The sequence below is a fragment of the Zootoca vivipara genome, chromosome 4 (genome assembly GCF_965207765.1).
Source record: "Zootoca vivipara chromosome 4, rZooViv2.hap1.1, whole genome shotgun sequence".
Taxonomy (NCBI): domain Eukaryota; kingdom Metazoa; phylum Chordata; class Lepidosauria; order Squamata; family Lacertidae; genus Zootoca; species Zootoca vivipara.
This window is the reverse complement of record NC_142587.1, coordinates 26172300-26192843: the sequence shown is the minus strand read 5'-3', so window position 1 is coordinate 26192843 and position 20544 is coordinate 26172300. Positions and strand designations below refer to the sequence as shown.

The 20544-nt window shown below is 40.7% G+C and overlaps 1 protein-coding gene across 2 annotated transcripts; it reads right to left on the bottom strand.

The window, feature by feature from the left end:
• CDC16 (cell division cycle 16) lies at nt 1–18836 on the bottom strand. 2 transcript variants are annotated; one of them, XM_035116182.3, is made up of 18 exons: nt 18673–18836; nt 17128–17182; nt 14457–14554; nt 13628–13666; nt 13328–13468; nt 12520–12679; nt 10772–10866; nt 9127–9260; nt 7770–7849; nt 5901–5950; nt 4810–4883; nt 4451–4576; nt 3927–4079; nt 3349–3412; nt 2938–2999; nt 1941–2076; nt 1749–1839; nt 1–772 (listed from the first exon to the last, which is right to left on the bottom strand). In XM_035116182.3, exons 5-18 carry the CDS (start codon nt 13424–13426, stop codon nt 507–509), a joined length of 1590 nt encoding a protein of 529 aa, XP_034972073.1. In that variant the 5' UTR covers nt 13427–13468; nt 13628–13666; nt 14457–14554; nt 17128–17182; nt 18673–18836; the 3' UTR covers nt 1–506. The 2 variants fall into 2 exon arrangements, with proteins under 2 accessions (XP_034972073.1, XP_034972072.3); XM_035116181.3 differs by having other exon boundaries at nt 18692–18836.
• Nucleotides 18837–20544: the final 1708 nt, after the last annotated feature.

Here is a 20544-nt window from a genome sequence, read left to right as displayed (position 1 = left end):
GAGACTAGACAAGAGTATTTACTTCCACACTTAAGACTTGGCAACAATTAAATTGGGGGGGGGGGTTGAATTCAAGTGATTAGAATCATTTTTTACAATTGTGTGTGTGAGTCAAACAAAGCAATGAAAACTTTAATTCTGGTTTAAAGAATAAAATATAGTATCAAATCATCAATTTTTCAGGGGGTTGTTATGACACATATTTAACATGGAAATATAGAAAGCCAAGGCAGGAATTCATCAGCTCTTGGACACAGAAACAAACATGTTGTAAACTAAATATTTTTTCAACATTCACAGTCTTTTTTAGCAACAGAAATCACAGGATGCAGTGAAGAGTTTAAAAATACATATGATTATTTTGCATAATAAAATTGGTATGAACAAACACACTGTCACACTGTCACAGTTGTGGGCAGTTCTTTGATGTCAAAAGCAGTTGAAGAAGGCATGAGGTGACAAAAATGCACATTACATGATGATGAATCTATTCTAGCATTTTAAAGTCAAGTACTGTGATCTGACATTGATGTTTCTAACATCATATCACTTTCATTCATTTCAATTTCAAGGGTTTCATCTAATGGAGGGGGTGCTTCCGTAGTTCTCCTCTGATGTGGTGCTTCCACTGCCATGATATTACTTTCTTCTGAGGTTTGCCTTTCTATATCTAATTCTAATACGTCCCACGCAGGTGAAATAATGTTCTTTAATGTCTTCATAGTATGCACATCAAAGTCATAGCATCTTAATTTATCCTTAATTGCAGTTCCTGAAAGAGATTGTTAATTTCTGCCGTGAGATTACTTCCATGTAAAAATACTATTTCTGTCCAGCCCCATGGACTCTTAAAAGACGATGTTCACTATCTATAGAATCACAGAATTGTAGAACTGGAAGGGACCACAGGGTCCATCGAGTACACCCCTCTATGATTCATTTTTTACTTTATTATTACATTTTTATCCCTCTCCCCCCCCCCCCCCGAGGTGCTCAAGGTGATGTACATGGTTCTGCTCCTTTCCATTTTATCCTCACAACAGCCGTGTGATGTAGTTTAAGCTGAGAAACGGTGACTTGCCCAAGGTCATCCAGTAAGCTTCATGGCTGAGTGAGGATTTAAACCCTGGCCCTAAATACATCATATTGACTGTAACCTGTATAGATAATTCAGAATGTGCACAGTAATTATTATTATCTCAAGAAAGTTAATATTCCGTTGGTATGTATTTTATGGAACTCCCCCCCGCCCGCCCGCCCGCTCCCATGGCATCATCCATCATCATTAAACTTTGGCAATTGCAATGGTTGAAAGAACTGCATGCAATGCATACTCTACTGAGTAGAGAGGAGAAGAACTAATGTTTCCCAAGTTCAACCTACAGATTCTTCAGATGGGGCTAAGAAAGATTCCTGTCTGAATCCATGGAGAGCTATGACTACCGGTAGTTAGTGCCAGACAGCTTAGCTAGACAGTGCTAAGTTAGGTGAACCAATGGTCTGACCTGGTGTAAGCAGCCTCCCTTTGTTCTTAAAACAACCTGTAATTTCTTACCAAAATAATTTAATGAAGCCATTGACCTTCTGCCTTCTGGGGGATTCAGCAAATGGTTTACTAGTGATAAGTAACCAGTGCTCTTCTTGAATAAATGTGCTAATGCTCTTCATGAGTGCACATATGTACTGACAGCCGTAGTGGTGTGGGAACATTTGAATAGCTATAGAGCAGTAACAAAATGGCAGCTTACCAATGTAGGCTTCAGAATCACCAATATACATTTCTATGCAATGTCCAAGCATAGTCACTGAAAACGTATCATCTCTTCTAAGACCAAGGGCCTGGTTAAAAAGGACAAATTACAAAATCGAGAAAAGTGAAAGATCATACTGAGCACATCAAGCTTGACCCCCCCCCCCAAATTTTTATAAAGATTACATACTGTATGAAAATAATCAATTGCACTTTCAAAATTTCCCATCAGACTGTGAATGTATCCAATGGAAGAATAAGTAGAAGCATTCTGAGGAATCAACACTAGAGCTTGACGATGGTATTCGAGAGCTTCTTCATACTTCCTATTAAGAAAAACATGGATAAGGATATTGTTTCATTCACGTTATTAGGAAATACACATACTGTAGTAAACAATTGGCCATAAAAAACACATGGTACACTGGGCTGGTTCAGATGTTAAAGCGCCCTCCTAACATGGAAAGTAATCTCAGCATTTCAAATAAGCTCAGCTTAGCATTCCATGCAAACCAGGAATACTGGTTAAAAACAAACAATGGTTATTTGTTCAACAAGCTAATTTTAAACCATGAGTTATGAAGCTGGCTTTTAAATAAACCACTGGATTCACACTGTACGGTGAGCAAAGCTGAAATTATTTAAAACTGAAAATAAACTCAGCAGTAGTCTTCCTACCACCTGCATGAGAAAAGAGGAAAGGAGGGAGTGCATGAGCCTGACATTTCTTTAGCAATGCTTGTCCTATATGCTACTATAATAATGGCTTAGCATTCATGCAAACCAGCCCACAGGGTGAAAAGAAGAATGCAGAAGGAAGGGAAGCTGTGAGATGAGGCGGGGTGTGTGTGTGTGTGTAAGTAAGTGTTGGAAAACTTTTTCTATGAATTTTGAAGGACAATGAAGTTTCACATCCTGGCCTCAGGAACTCTATTCAGTATCTCAGGTCTCTGAGCTTTCACTGTTCTATCATAAAGACTAGAAGCTTGCTTTTTTAAAAATGCAATAGCTGAGATGTTTAAATACCATATTCCACAATACATTCCATTTCAATATATAATATTAACATGCCAGACAATAAATATAATTAAATGCATACAGAAGGTTTAGTAAAACTGGAATGCCGTACCATTTAAGGATCAATACTTAAAATACTAAGTACTGGTAAAAATCGCTGTCCCACTTACTTAAGCTTTCTGCATACATGTCCCAGATTATTCAGTAAAGGTTCCCACTTGTCAACCGTCACCTGCAAGACAAGCATCACATCTAAAGACAAAATTTTAATGCCTCTAAAACAAAATCTTGATTGAAGTAAACTAGCTATTCCATTGGTTGATTAAAAAAAAATCAACACCCATGTACCAAAGGATGACTTGCTATTTGAAAACTTTTGTGCAATATAAAACTTATTGCAGCATAGGTAGGAAGGTGGTGATCTGCATATGTATTCCTTCTGGGATATGGGTAGCTTTTAAACAGAGTGCTTGGTGGGATTCTTCAAATGTAGCACTTTGGGGTCCTTTCAAAACACAAACAGCTGAGATGGAATTATGGCCAACTCTATATTTATATCTATATAAATAAAAATAAAATACCTCATTTCCAATGGCTTTGATCTTCTCTAATGCATCAAGAAACCACTTTTCTGCAGTTTTCCAGCTGAAAGAAAACAAATCACGTAAGATAAAACACATTTAGAGGTCTCTGTCTTATGCATATGTCCCTTCAAATTAACAGCTTATCTATTACCCTTAGGGCCTTGCGTACAGAAAATGCCATTAACATGCAGCATTGAAAGATGCCTATAGGATCTCTCTCTCTCTTTTTAAAGCGAGAGATGTATGTGTTTTGTTAATGATGTAAAAATAATTCCCATGAGATACAAAAGCAGTGATAAGTACTTAGCTGATTTTGAAAACCACATCTGATCACAGAAGGAAAAAATAAATTCCTAAACTACAGTTATCAGTGACTATGATAAGTGGTGTAACTGTTATCACATTGTCAACATTATATAGTTTATATATGAAATAGTTGAAGTGACACATTAATGCTAGTACTAAGTTCATCAAGTGCACAAGTGGGCAGCATAATGGTTTCTAGGTTTTGGAGGGGAAGCTAACCAAGAAAGGAAATCATGCGCAGATAGCCAAAGTTAAAAATAGCAACTTACTCTCCATTTTGAAATGCTACCACCCCAACTTCATGCATAACGAAAGGGTCTTCGGGTGCAATACTTAAAGCTTGGCTGAAAAACCGCTCAGCTAATTTTGAGTTGTTGGTCAAGCCGTACTCCAGCCCAATATACAGCATTGGCAAATGGCAGCTACAAAAACAAAGAACCCGAACAGTAATTAAAAAAAAAACCTAAGACATGAGGACATTTAAGGCAGCACTGCATTTCATTTAAACAAATCTTTGATCTATAGTTTTAAAAATACTGCAAACACTTTTAAATTGGGGGGGGGGGAGACAGAATACTAAAGTTTCCTTGTTTTGACAAGCATATCCATAATATTGCACTTGTAACTAATGTAAAGCTTACTTTCTAAGAGAAATATTAATTTCGCTGCAAACACTGAATACATCTCTGATGGCAGATGTTTTCCCAGTAAATTATTATTTTTGTTTATTTTTCATCCAAGGTGGTTTTATTGAACTACATCCCTATTTCCTGGCAATCTAATTTTGACCTACCCTTTCATCAGCTGGGCTGCAGTGAAGTAAGCAGCCATTGCTTGGTCATGCTCACTTTCAACTGCAAATGAGTGTCCATATGCTATCCATGCTGGTCCATATGTTCTCTCAAGGGTAGTGGCTTTGCTGAAAGATAAAAACCAGGTTCGTGAAATAAGAGCCAATGAAACCTGCAATGCTAAATGTAATGTTAAAGCTGTAACTCTGAAGTACAACTCCTCCCAATTCCAGTATTCAGGTATACAGAAGGTTCCCTGGACCTTACTTAGCTCATCAGTACTAACAGTACAAATTTTCTTAAAATGGTAAACTTACAAGAAAGCAACCCTTAGGACTACAGAAGACAAAGTGAAACTTACCTAAGGTATCTTCTGGCGTGTTCATTTTTATGGCCAACCATGAGATAATAACATCCTACAGCAAACCAGGAGACCTAATCGCCAGATAAAATTCAAGACACATTAAAGCACACTACTGATATGACAAGTTTGTATGACCAAGTAAGCCAAACTATGGCTTACTGAGACTGTGCAAACATGGGGGCTCCTGGAGAGGAGCTTGCAGCTACATTGCTCCTCTCCAGTCCTTTTCACTACTGTGCCGTGCTGAGTAAGGAAAAGGTTTGGCTTAGCATGCTGTTTGAACTGCAACTTGCGGTTGAGCTCTCTCCTCACTAACCACAAGCAGTAGCCCAAAATCAGCCTTGGTGCAGCAGTAAAAAGGACCAAGGAGAAGGGAAGGTGGCTGCAAGGAAGGTGGATTGGTAAGCCTTAGTTTGGCTTACTGTGTCATGAAAACAAGACAAATGTAAGGGATCAGTTCCATTTAAAATGAGTTCCAGCAAACAGCATTAGAAATATGTTCCTTTATTATCACTTTTTTTCAAAAAGGTAGCAAAGAGACATGTATCAGTTAATCAAACCTTCACCAAGTGCAACAAGTGCACTGCAGTTACCAACATTTTATCCCTTTCCCAAAGGAAATGGTTTGCTGGACTGTTTCCTTATTTTTGTGGCACGGAGTCCACAATATTTTGTGGCTGAGAAAATGTGACTTTGTTGAGCAGCAGGTATACAATTTGTGATTGTCAGTGCTGTGCAAATTGGTTCAGCAACTTGTGGATAGCTAATTTGGTTCCATGAGTGATGAGCAGTACAATCCCTTCTCTACTATGCCGACTCTATTTGTGAAATTTTAAAGATTGGGGCGGGAGGCCGGAGTCTAAGCATTTTATGTACCATTTAGCTGAGGAATATTCATGTAGCCTATACAGAAAAGTGGTACTACCAATAAGGCTAATGTTATAATAAACTATTCATTACCATAATAATGGCAATAACATTTCACTTTATATAGTATATGCTACTATATAGGTCCTAACCTTACTTTTAAACCTTTTCTATTGCACTCATATCACATTTATCAAACAAAGAACAGTAGTACAACTTACAGGATTATTTGGGTACAAATCCACCAGTTTATGGGAAAGGTAGAAAAGTTCTAGCAAGGGGAAGAAATATATTTATGTTAAAAATAATATATAAGTAGCACCTTGTGTTGAATGCTGATAAAATAGTTATGCCTTTTGTTCACATTTTTATTGGATTGAAAATGATAAAGCCATCAACTATTCTTCTTAAACGACCCCGTATTATATATTCTTATATTTCCAAGTCTACTTTCAAAGGCACTCATTCACAAGTCATGCTAGGGCAAACTATGGTTTACCAAAACCATGCAAATGTGTTGGCTCTTGGAGACGACGGGCACCCATTTTGCTTCTTGACAGTCCTTTAATCATAATGTGGCATGGCAGCCATGCCAAGATTTAGCTTAGCATGCCATGTGAACCGAGGGTTGTGGCTAAGGTCTCCTCATTAACCATAGAGCAAACCTGGACTAGAGATAATGGCTAAGGAGGAAAGATCCTAGTCACAATCCTGCAATCGAGCATCACCTTGGTTTAGCTGTTACACCATGCCATGCTGAAAGTTCTGGGCGGGTGGAGGAGCTCCAGGAGCCTAATGAGTCATAGTTGGCTTACCATGCCATATGTACCAGGCCACTGACAAGCATTCAAGTCTGGTCAGCATATTTGATCATCTCAACAAGAAATATTCCGTAGACAATTTTTACTTAACATGTTACAGTTTAGCATTTAAATAGCAGTATAGTATCATTTGCATTTAGTAGTGCGGTTCCCAGTTTTCTTTATAATAGGAAGTCAACTTTGTTGCTAGAAACAAGGGTATTAGTAGTCCTCATTGCATGGGGTGGGCCTTCCACTTAGCAAGATTTCACATTTCACATAACTATTTTCCACTACGGATGACTCACTGTTATAATTTTTTTTTCTGGCTCTCCACTGAAAGCACACACATTTTCCCCTTAAAAATTAAAAAAAGGAGGAATTGATTTTAAGTATTGTATAATATTAACTACTTAAGTAGCATCTTAATAGCTGCAAATTATAAAGGCATAAAATGCAAATCTACAGTCTAACAGGATAAATAATTTTCTGCCTTTAAATGGGAAAATGGACTCATTTCTATTGCAGAACCAGCGGAAATGTGTAGCAGGAACTCATCATTGAAAGAGTGAAATATTGCTAAAAAGCAGTAATATTGCTATATGAATTTTAGGTAAGATCAAATCCATCATATATGGATTAACACACAAATATGAGTCCTTATGCTTCCTTTACGATTACTCATCAATATCTGCCTACAAAATCTCACATTTTATTTATTAAGGCGTGCATTCAATACGGCTTGTCTAGGAGAGGAACAGACTTCCACCCATGCAGCAGGACTTCACCTTCTCTTGCTTCCTCCTGCAGGTCCCCATGCATCCTAAAATTCTGCTCCAAAAACCTGAGACACCCCTGCAGAGCAGATGTTGGGTGTGTGCAGGAGGAAGGAGATGAGGGTTAAATCCTGTTGAATGAATAAAAATCTGCTTGTTCTGTGTTGAATTCTGGCCCATGCAGCCAATCCTTCCTCCAAGTGGCAAGACATGGTTCTCTCCTATACTATTTTATTTTCACAACCACTTTGTGAAATAGGTTAGGCTGAGATTTAGAGACAAACCAAGGCCACCCAATGAGCTTCAGGGTGGAGTGGAAATGTGAAGACAGCTCTAGAACCTTGATCCTAGTTCTACTCACTATATCACGCTAGCTTTTAACTCCTGAATTAGAACTGAAAGGCCTGTTCAGGAGTCAATGCAATACACACACACACACACAAACACAAACACACACACACACCAGGAATCCCTTTAAAAATAACTAATATACATTTGTATTAAAACACCTCACCATTTGCTTTATTCAGCTCCACAAGTGTCCCAATATGCACAGGTAAACAACTGGCATGGAATGGATCCTTTTCCATTACTCTAAAAATAAGCGGAAATAAAAACCCTCAAGGGACAGTAACTTAATAAAAATTGAGGTGCAAATAGATCATTGCTCTTGCAAAATATGGTAGAATTGTTTATTACTTTGTATCCTTCCCATCATCCAAAATACTTAGAGAGGCACTGAAAGACTGTAGTTTTCAGCTCCAGATATTGTATTAAGGTTCTTTTCCCCCCTTCAAATTTAAATAGGAATATAGAAAGGTGCCCTATACTGAATACTGAATATTGCCTACAATGACTGGCAGGAGCTCTTGAGGCTTTCAGGCAGGAGTCTCTCCCACCCACACCTGGAGATACTGGGAAACTGAATCCAGGACATTCTGAACACAAGACAAAGGCTGCACCACTGAGCCATGACCCTTCGCCGCTGGAGAAAGAAGATCAGACTCAGCATTCGCTCAATAGGAGGCTCCACCCAGTCATGACTTGCTGACAAATGTTATCTACGAATGCAGTCATACCTCGGAAGTCGAATAGAATCCGTTCTGGAAGTCTGTTCGACTTCTAAAACATTTGAGAACCAAGGCGCGGCTTCTGATTGGCTGCAGGAAGCTCCGGCACCCAATCGGAAGCCGCAACGGAGGTTCGGGTTCCAAAGAACATTTGCAAACCGGAACAATCACTTCTGGGTTTGCGGCGTTTGGGAGCCAAAACGTTACTCTCGCAAGGCGTTCGACTTCCAAGGTAAGACTGTACATATTTTACCTTTCTAGACATACTGTACATTTAAAAACACATTGTGTGAAATAGCTTTCTATGTGCCCTGCTTAAAGTTGTCCATTTCCAAATGCACATATTTGGTAAATGAACAGCTAAACCCAGAGCTGGGGAACCTGTGGCCCTCCAGATGTTGCCCGACCACAACTTGCACTATCCCCAACCACTGTCCCTGCTGGCAGCAGTTTATGGGAGTTGTAGTCCAGCAATATTTGGGGGACAAAACCTCCCCAACCCTGATCTTATCAAAATTGTCGTACAAGACACTTCAATGCGCTGAGCCCCAAACATTTATCCCCCAGACCTTTAGTACAAGACTAAGAAAAGGCTAACAGGCAAGGCATAACTGATACAATGACAGCTGGTGGGATTCCAAACGGTAGTGACCAACAATTAAGACATCCAGGCTTTACATTCATCTCTGCACTATGAAAAGATGCTTTCAGTAAAGAGTGAGCCATTATCTATTGGCTTCCACAATTGAGTGGTTTCAAATAAATGCTATTTCGTAACAGGCTGATGATATATGTACTTACAGAGAAGTGAGCTTGTAGCACATCTTGAAATCGCAGTTATAGTAATGCCTTTCTGCTAAAGACACGACGACATCCAGATTATCTTGAAGACCATCTACAGATTCAGGGATCAATGTTTCACTGGGTTTATTATACTGAAAGAGAGAAGAAATGTCAGTAGAGAACTATGTCGTTGCTCAGATCCGTAATACCATTATTGCTAGAGGGCAATTACATACCTCCCCCCCCCCCAACTATTACACTTTGGTTCAGAAGCTTCCACTTTGTCTGGAAAGGTGGCTTGCAAGACCTAACAAGATAGCAAGAACCGGCAAATGCATTTTGCTCTAACACCTTCTTTTCAGATGGGCAAGTGTCCTTGTCCATTAAACTCCATTCTTAATCCAAACAAGGCCATGCTGTATCACCTACCGTATCAGTTGGCTACTGAATGCCCTGAGACAGGGGATCGCCATTTTAAAAAACACTGTAAAAGCCTCATAAAATTCAAGCAGTCCTATTGTTAAGGGTGGTGACGGGGTTGGGTGGAGGTGGGGCACAGACTGCCATCCTTTCTGTTCACATGAAAGACACCCTACCAGGATCATCCCATTCTTCCATGGGTCTTTGTTTCTACAATAATAGCCAGACTGCCTGAATAGACTTACACGGTTTAGGAGGTAGTGTTCTCACACAATGAGGGTGAGAGTAGGGAAAAGGCAGCTAGAGTTGCCCTTCCTGCTATTCATATCAACAGCTATGTATTACAGGGTAAAGATCTGCTGTGAGAAGCCTGCTGTTCTCGTAGAGGCTCCCTGCACAATTAAGGTTCTAAACCAGGCATCCCCAAACTGCGGCCCTCCAGATGTTTTGGCCTACAACTCCCATGATCCCTAGCTAAGAGGACCAGTGGTCAGGGATGATGGGAATTGTAGTCCAAAATATCTGGAGGGCCAAAGTTTGGGGATGCCTGTTTCAAACTGTGTAGGGAGCCTTCATGGGTATAGCAGACTTGCTGCTGCAGATTTTTGCCCCCCAATGCATGACGAGCGGCAGGGAAGTGTGATGGCAACACAGTGAAAGGAGCATAGCTAGTGAGAACATCTCCAGGCACCCCCAAACTCGGCCCTCCAGCTGTCTTTGGACTACAACTTCCATCGTCCCTAGCTAACAGGACCAGTGGTCAGGGATGATGGTAGTTGTAGTCCCAAAACAGCTGGAGGGCCAAGTTAGGGGATGCCTGAGCTAAGCTCTCCATTGATGAGGTTCTAATTGTGTGATGAGCAGAGTACTTGCGTAGGGCTACAGAGTTTTCCAAATGATCATCTGAACCTGACCTTAGCTTTATATTTTGAAAACTACATTGTTTCCATTATAGTCATTATGACCCTTCTAGAATTATTAAATTTATACAGTATATCATACTGTATTTGGATACACTGAAAGCTTTTGAGGGGTGAATTCTGATTGATTGATTGATTGATTGATAAATAGTATGCAAGGTCACAATAACTGATGCTAAACTGCTAAGACACAAACAGAAGCAAATCGTAGGTCCTAAGATGCAAAATAGAGGCTATTGGTTACATTAAAGTATATGTAACAGAATGTTATCACATTTACATTTGAATCAATGTAGATTTCTTTTAAACTATAGTACTATTACCTTTTTTAATTTATTCTCAAACAGAAAATGCAGCAATACTACTTCTTCTTCTGTGCATTGTTTTCCTAGAGGTAGAGATTCCAGCAGCTCTTTTTCTGAACACATCAGTTACAAAAGTGAATTCCAGAAGAATAGAAGAGAATAATAAAAACACGATAAAACATCAAACATTAAAAACTTCTCTAAACAGGGAAGGGTAGTGATACAATATACTTTGTGGCATTTTATTTGTATGGTGTAATTCATATGGATCAAAAGGCGCATTGTTTTGGATGAAATTTTACATATTTGTACAATGGTATAAATGGGGTGCGTTATCGTGATGCTTTTTCACTGAACATGAGATCTGTGGCAAGAGCAGTGCTCAGGTAAAAATGTGCCAACTGCTACCACATACAGCATCATAAAACATGTTGCATTGACATATAAGTTTCTGATATACTGTCAGTCTGTCTAGAACTAAGAACACTCTGCTACTTCCTATGTGTGTTTACCTATCTTTGTCTATTCTGCTGGGAGCTGGCCAGAGTGGCTGGGGAAACCAAGCCAGATGGGCGGGGTATAAATAATAAAGTTTTTCCAAAACTTTTAGAACCTGTGCTTCCCTTCTGAATTTCCTCTGCCCTGTGCCTTTCTCCCCTCTCCTGTCCTGCAAATCTTACAATCTGACACCAATAACCCATTCTAGAAGTGAGCATGTGCAGTTATGTGCCATCATATGCAGTTATGTGCCATCAAAAGATTTGATTAGCAGTGGAAAATAGAAGGGGAAAAGAAGAACATGCCTATCTCCCCTAAAAATCATATTCAGCAGCACTTCCTTTTCGGGATGATCTACCAGATCTTAGCTGGGAGGGTTGAAGGTTCCTAGAAATTCTCTCTCTCTTCCTGTAATTCCTTCTGCTTTAGACACACCATACCCAAAAAGGGAGGCTTGCTTCATAATTTAATAAACGCTAGCCTATTCATTGCAGGGAACGGTAGAGAAGCAGGATGATAATGGCATTCATACGCCAGTTTGAAGGCCGTATTCTATATTCAGACTGATGAAATGCCTATCACTATGGCAGAAAAGAAGTAAAAGAGGGTTTACAGGATCACCATCAGTGGGGAAGGTGCTGCTGGTTTTACCCCCAACTGCAGCATTGCCTTCAAATTCATTTTCATGGGGGAAATAGGACAATGTACTTTAGCCATTTGCTAATACAAGGAAGGGAAAGTAAAGAGTAGCGCATTCACGGATGCAACTGAGCTGAGGGCTACCACACTGAACATGTTGCTATCACATGATGGCAGCAGTGCTGGCTGAGGATCCAGTAGATCCTGTGTCAGCCCAGCCTTTCCTCCACAAAAACACCCTAGGAATACCACTGCTGGCATCTTCCATCCAAAATCTGTTTGGATGGGCACATAGGGATGTTCCACAGTGACAGGACTTCCCTGCCAGTGGCAGAGTTGCCTCATTAATGGAGGCTGGTGGCACCAGACAGAGCTGGGCAGGGGGACACATCCACTTCAAAAATAAAACATAAAAAAACCTCCAGCAAGGAAGATTGTGAGTTTGAGCTGCTCTGTCGGCTTTGGAGCATAATCAGCAAAATTTATTTATTTATTTTGAAAACTGGTATCTCTAATCAATGGCTGATATAATTTAATATTTTGTTTATTAAAACAGTTTTTTTTTGGATAAAGAGAAAGAATGTTCCAAAACTGGGGTGGGGGGGTGGGTTGATGAGAGTTATCCAAACCTTCTTCTGCTGTCAGCATATGGTGTGATGTTAAAAGGTCAAAAGCTTCGAAGCAGTAAACATCAAGTTTCAAGGCCTCTTTGTAGCTGAATGTTGCCAGGGTTCTGTTATCAAGTGCATCATAGATCTTCCCACGCAAAAGGCAAATAGAGCTCTTGATCTGATGGGAAAGGATAGGTGGAGGTCAGAGAAGGTGTTTGCGGTTTGATACAGAGCACAAATTAAAACTTAGAAACAAAAAAATGCATTTTATTCATTGGATTGGACCAGTCACACTGCATCATACTTTATAAAATTCATAGTTAAGTGTGTTATACATCTGTACAGTGTGGTTAACCATGGCATAGCTCATGAGGTGTGTACTTGATTCATGTGTGTCTTTACTCAATTCTCAATTGTGAGCTTCGGTAGTCTTGTTCAGCTTTTACACATGAACCTGAGAAAGAGTCCGCCCCCTAAGGAAACCATTCCTGTGAAACGGGGAAGAAGCTAGCCGCCCGTCGGAAGAGATAAGAACACATGGGAAGAGATAAGAACGCATGATACATCGTAGCACTTTATTATTGGACTTGACTATCGGACTTGATTATTGCACTTTATACTGGACTTTTAAGACTTCCAGCATGAGATTTTGTACACAATTTTGAATCTTTGTATATGTGAAGGTTGTTGGTGCATATACATTTAAATATTTGAACTTCACGGTTGTTTACCTTTTCATTGTTTTGCTAACATCACCGTGTTGTCTGTTTGTTGTTGAATACATCATATGCTTACATTAATTTATATCTGTCAATATGTTACTCACTGAAGATTGTGAAACCTCCCAGTCACTGGAACAGTCCTTTGGACCACTTTCATCCTTACAATATTTTTCGAACAGCCTTTTGTTGATCGGTTCTTCCATATCAAGAATATCAAGAGCCTGTTGATATTCTTTTGCAGCATACTATACAGAGAAATTCAAAGTTATGTTATGTTTAAAGTGGCAATGCAAAAAGTAATATTTTTTTAAAGAGCTCATCCACCATCCAGTTATACGCCTTACATAATTCATTCTGAACAACTTTACACATATAAACACATTCTAATGTAAGTAAATACTTACATGACATCTAGCAGCAAGGTATCGACATGCTTCATATAACTAAGGGAGAAATTAAAATTGTTTAAATAATTTTGCACTCTGAAAAGGCTTAACTTTTTAAAGAATAAAGATGGTGATGCCTGACATAGCATTGTGGTTCTTATACTTTGTACTTTCAATTCACGAGTCTGTTTATCATATTTTGTCCAGTTCCTTTAATGCATTCTGCATGCCAAGAGTCAACTCTTTCATTGCCTTTCTAACTGAACTGCTCTCTATCATCTTCCTTCTGCCAACATAGATCCTGCTGACTTAATTAATCTTGAAAGAATCATATTTTTCTATGTATTAAAAGAAAGAAAAAAATCTAGGAAACAGAAGGAATGTTTTCAATAAAAATGGTCTTATGCTACTTTGCATTTCTGTAACCACTACCCACCGCTGGCTTCAGCAAGACATCTGTGAGCAAGTTAGCAAGTTATGCATAGCTGCCAAGTTATCCCTTTTTTACAGGGATTTTCCCTTATGCTGAATAGGCTTCCTCGCGAGAAAAGGGAAAACTTGGCAGCTATGGTTATGTTGCCACTTCTGTGCTATTTGTATTTCTTACTTTACTCCCGTTGCTTCTACAGTACTGCAGTATTGGCTTAACTGCTATCAGCACCTACAATTTCAATAGTGCCTCGTGTTCCATTCCATCTTATCCCCATTTGGTGCTTTGACTATTTTCTCATATGTTATCTATTTCATAAATTATTACAGAAGGTCTGACAATGCTCAACTTAGCAACTAGTACAACAAACCGAAAAGGCCAAAATGGAAGAAACAAAACTAGTCTGCAGTATCTTACCTTATCTAGTTTTCTTGACCTAAGGGCATGTGCTGCCCTGTGGTACTGAGCTGTGAGGTAAAGACACTGAGCCAGCCAGTAGATATCCTGTGGGTCTTCTAAAAAAGAAATAGCCACACAACTTTATTAAATATGATCCCCCACAAAACTCATGTACTTTATCTTGTTTGTATGGGATGCATTTTGTTCACAGCACATTAAAAAAATAGCAACACTTAATTTAACAAAAGCAAGTATTTCTACAATTGATAAATTGTTGTTGTTGTTTAGTCGTTTAGTCGTGTCCGACTCTTCGTGACCCCATGGACCATAGCACGCCAGGCACTCCTGTCTTGCACTGCCTCCCGCAGTTTGGTCAAACTCATGTTCGTAGTTTCGAGAACACTGTCCAACCATCTTGTCCTCTGTCGTCCCCTTCTCCTAGTGCCCTCAATCTTTCCCAACATCAGGGTCTTTTCCAAGGATTCTTCTCTTCTCATGAGGTGGCCAAAGTATTGGAGCCTCAGCTTCACGATCTGTCCTTCCAGGGAGCACTCAGGGCTGATTCCCTTAAGAATGGATAGGTTTGATCTTCTAGCAGTCCATGGGACTCTCAAGAGTCTCCTCCAGCACCATAATTCAAAAGCGTCAATTCTTCGACGATCAGCCTTCTTTATGGTCCAGCTCTCACTTCCATACATCGCTACTGGGAAAACCATAGCTTTAACTATACGGACCTTTGTCGGCAAAGTGATGTCTCTGCTTTTTAAGATGCTGTCTAGGTTTGTCATTGCTTTTCTCCCAAGAAGCAGGCGTCTTTTAATTTCGTGACTGCTGTCACCATCTGCAGTGATCAAGGAGCCCAAGAAAGTAAAATCTCTCACTGCCTCCATTTCTTCCCCTTCTATTTGCCAGGAGGTGATGGGACCAGTGGCCATGATCTTGGTTTTTTTGATGTTGAGCTTCAGACCATATTTTGCGCTCTCCTCTTTCACCCTCATTAAAAGGTTCTTTAATTCCTCCTCGCTTTCTGCCATCAAGGTTGTGTCATCTGCATATCTGAGGTTGTTGATATTTCTTCCGGCAATCTTAATTCCGGCTTGGGATTCATCTAGTCCAGCCTTTCGCATGATGAATTCTGCATATAAGTTAAATAAGCAGGGAGACAATATACAACCTTGTCGTACTCCTTTCCCAATTTTGAACCAATCAGTTGTTCCATATCCAGTTCTAACTGTAGCTTCTTGTCCCACATAGAGATTTCTCAGGAGACAGATGAGGTGATCAGGCACTCCCATTTCTTTAAGAACTTGCCATAGTTTGCTGTGGTCGACACAGTCAAAGGCTTTTGCATAGTCAATGAAGCAGAAGTAGACGTTTTTCTGGAACTCTCTAGCTTTCTCCATAATCCAGCGCATGTTTGCTATTTGGTCTCTGGTTCCTCTGCCCTTTCGAAATCCAGCTTGCACTTCTGGGAGTTCTCGGTCCACATACTGCCTAAGCCTGCCTTGTAGAATTTTAAGCATAACCTTGCTAGCGTGTGAAATGAGTGCAATTGTGCGGTAGTTGGAGCATTCTTTGGCACTGCCCTTCTTTGGAATCGGGATGTAGACTGATCTTTTCCAATCCTCTGGCCATTGCTGAGTTTTCCAAACTTGCTGGCATATTGGGTGTAGCACCTTAACAGCATCATCTTTTAAAATTTTAAATAGTTCAGCTGGAATATCATCACTTCCACTGGCCTGATAAATTAAAGAACAATAAAAAATCCTATCTTTGTCAACCTGAGAAAAATGTCTACGCACTAAGTTAAACCAACCATTAGAATTTTGCATTGCATTTAACAGTCTTTTAGACATAAGGTTGTCAACAATGGCCACATGACTGCAATTTTGGAGATAATGTGCCTCAGATACAAGCATTACAAACATTTACTAGGGAAATAGATATACTACCCTGCAAATTCACTGTCACTTCACAAGCCAGATCAGAGTTACTGTATCTCAATGATGGTGAAACACCACAATGTTGGAAGTTTTAATTCATATAAATCAGTTATGGGAAATCTCTGGACGTGGACTTAATTAGGCCTGCCATACCTCCCCATTTGACCCACCAGCAGGTTTCCAGCAAGTCACACCCTCCTGCTCTGCATGTGATGTTCTATATGACATCAGTTGTAGGGCTGGTAAATATTCCTCTCCCTGATAAAAGTGGGATTTGCAAGCACAGCCCATCACCAATCAGCTGACCATGAGTGCCTGCAAAGCGCTACACTATGCAAGTGCTGTTGAAAAGCTGGTCATTGATGTTTGCAAAGTGCTGTGCCTCTGCCTCCGCAGTTTGATTTCAAACTGTGCTGGCAAAGGAAAATGGGTCCCCTGATGTCACTGTGACATACAGTAGTTTGGTTTACAGGTGGGCAGACCCACCCACCTGTCAAGCTTTGCCTGCAGGTGGTGGAGCAAGTAAGGATCCATCCTGCTGGCTTGATCCAGTTTCCCACCTCTGCTGTAAATACAGTACTTCAAAGTTATCAACCCAAACCATCCAAGCCTGAAAGACATGTCATGGTCATTCTGAAGAAAAATAAACCCAATATAGGAAAGGGAAATTCATTTAGAAGACACTTCACAAAAATAGTTTTAGAAAAGTTGACGGCTGTATAATTAAAGTGAAATATGTAACTTACCATGAGACAATGAAGCAACTTTATCTGCCCAAAACAGAGCACTTTGATACTGTTGCTATTTTTAGGGGCAAAGAAAGAACAAGCATTACACATTTTTCCTATAACAAATTGTATTGATTACATTTGATTCCCACCCTTTATCCAAGGGACTCAAGGCAACATGCATGGTACTCTCCCCCGCTGTCACCTCCCACTTTTACCTTTTTATCTACTCTGTGAGGTGGATTAGGCTGAGCTAGTGTGACTTGGCTCATGGTCACTCAGAGAATTTTATAGATGAGTGGGGATTTCAACCTATCTCCTTAGTCTTTCTCTAATAAAACTGGATTATTGCATATACAAATAAGCAATGAATTTTTTACTTGTCCACCAGGAGAGAACCAATCTGGTATTATATACAATCCATTTGATCATTTTGCAAACGAGGAATTGAAGCTAAATGACCCACCCAAAACTATCAACACTTTGAGACACTGAACTATCGGCAAGAGAAGGACTGTCACTTTATATTGGAAGGGCCTCCTGTACAGTGTGTGTTTAACTACAGCACGTTGGACAGAAACTGTGCCACTCACTGAAACTGCCTCTTTCTGCTAGAAAAGGCACATAGCTTCTAACAGGTAAGTAATGTGGCGGTGGCAACCAGCTCTGGTGGCTGCCCATTGGGACTGGTAGGGAGGAAGACAAGAGAGGTGAACAGTAGGTGGAGCCAGAGCTAACAACAGGCACATCTACCGTAGCTAATTCAAGTTTGATAGAATCATGGAACCTGAAGAGCTGGAAGGGGCCACAAGGGTCATCTAGCCCAGGGCTCCCAAACTAAGGCCCAGGGGCCGGATGCGGCCCAATTGCCTTCTAAACCCGGCCCGCGGATGGTCCGGGAATCAGCATGTTTTTGCATGAGTACAATGTGTCTTTTTATTTAAAATGCATCTCTGGGTTATTTGTGGGGCATAGGAATTCGTTCATTTTGGCCCCCCACAAGGTCTGAGGGACAGCCCCCCTGCTGAAAAAGTTTGCTGACCCCTGATCTAGCCCAACACCCTGCATGAGATTTTTGTTGGGCGGGCGGGGCAGAACCGAACTATTAGTTAAGTATTTTGATTCACTTACTTGATTTAGGTCATGACTCCCTGCAAGGCAGGAATCATTTGCCCAACATGTGGCTCCAACCCACAACCCTGCTGAGATCTACAAGGGCAACACCTTAGGAAGTTACAGGTAGGTAGCCATGTTGGTCTGCCATAGTCGAAACAAAATTAAAAAATTCCTTCCAGTAGGAGTTTGTCATTGGTATGAGCTTTTGTGTGCATGCACACTTCTTCAGATACTGTACACTGAAACAGAAGTCACTAGACCCTTATACTGTATATAGATTGATGGACTTCCATTTCATGCAGCTCAATGTGGTGCCTTCCATAGTTCTAGTTACAGGTAAGTAGCCGTGTTGGTCTGATGTAGTCAAAACAAAATAAAATAGTGTATCTGAAGAAGTGTGCAGTGTTGGAGACCCCGAGAGAACGACGGAGGGGAGCGTCTCCTCACCTTTCTCGCCTTGGCTCACCTGGTCTATGTACTGCCTCACCCGCTTCCGGAGGCGTTCCAGGTTCATTTCCCCGCACAGACCCCCCTCGGGGGAAGCCGGCCGGCGAAGCCGCCTCGCGCTAGACTCGAGTTCCTTCCCGTTAAACAACCGCCGCTCGAGACTCCTCTGCCAAGGTCCGCCGGCAATAGCGCTCCCCCGCGACATCGCATTGGTGCAACCGTCATAATTGCACCCTCATAAACGCTGGCCCTGCGCGCGACGTTCCGACAGTTCCTAGAGGCGTGGGGAATACAAACCAACCGCTGGCGTTTTTTAATTTGCGCGGAGCGAGGTACGGGGGTGGGGGGAGGGGTAAGTATCGTTTAGGCGGGCGACGGGGTTGTCGCTGCTGTTGATATTGATTTTTCCGTACCCCCCTAAGATCTTATGATTTATGTGGAAATATTGGTTTGTTTCTATTTATTTATTTAGATGGATTGATTTCTATACCGCCCTTCATCAGAGTGGTTCACAGACATGGCCGGATTTAGGTTTGATGAGGCCCTAAGCTACTGAAGGTAATGGGGCCCTTTATATGTTCAGCTGTCCTTTGTCAACAACAAATTGTCGCTGTTTTTTGTTGTTGTTGAATAGATGCTATATGGTAATTTATGAACCTAATAGGTATCTAAAGCCATTTGCACATAACAAAATGTTGTAGTTTTTATTTTATTTTTTATCTTATATTTTGGAAATGATGATGATGATGATGATAATAATAATAATAATAATAATAATAAATTTTATATCCCGCCCTCCCCGGCCAGGGCTGGGCTCAGGGCGGCTAACACCAAATACGAATTACAATAAAACGTAATAGGAACAACAACAACCAGTTAATTAAAATATGGCTTAAAATACAGCTTAAAATGTAGCCTCATTTTAGTAGCAGCCCATAAATCAAGACCATAGAGGGAGGAAACATCAGATATTCATCCATGCTGGTCCTACATGGGCCAGCAAAAAAGCCAAGGGAAAATTTATATACCAAATCCCATATAAGGGGTCAGAGTGAGTCTAAGCCGAAGGCCAGGCAGAACAGCTCCATCTTGCAGGCCCTGCAGAAAGATGTCAAATCCTGTAGGGCCCTGGTTTCTTGTGACAGAGTGTTCCACCACGCCAGGGCCAGTGCTGAAAAGGCCCCGGCCCTAGTTGAAACCAATCTAATCTCCTTGAGGCTTGGGACCTCCAAAGTGTTGTTATTTATGGACCTTAAGGTCCTCCGTGGGGCATGTACATCCAATGTTGTTTTTCCTTCAATTTTTTTGGGGGACCCCAAGAGAGTGGGGCCCTAAGCTATAGCTTGTTTAGCTTATACGTAAATCCGGCACTGTTCACAGATACAGGATAAAAAACATGAACAGAAGTAAAACAAAACAGCAAAATGATAACACCATCCCTATTCCCACAGACGCATATAAAAAAAAGGCTGTGAGGATATCAATTAGCAAAAGGCCTAGTTAAAGAGGATCATTTTTTTTGCCTGGCGCCTAAAGATATATAATGAAGACGCCAGGTGAGCCTCCCTGCGGAGAGCATCCCACAAATGGGGAGCCACTGCAGAAAAGGCTCCGTTCTCGTGTTGCCACCCTCTGGACAGTTTATATGGGGAGAGGAGGTCCTTAGGGTATTGCGGTCCTGAGCTTGATTTGGTTGTGAACTTTTGATGTGTTTTATTTATGGTTTATGACTACTTTTGTCCTGTTTGTGACTACGTGAATCTTTTTATGTTGTAAACCACCATGAGCGAGGTTATAACTATGGAAAGGCGGCACACAGATAAAAGACTACTGTCAGGACAGGATGCAAGAATGAAGCAAGTTGTGGCTTAA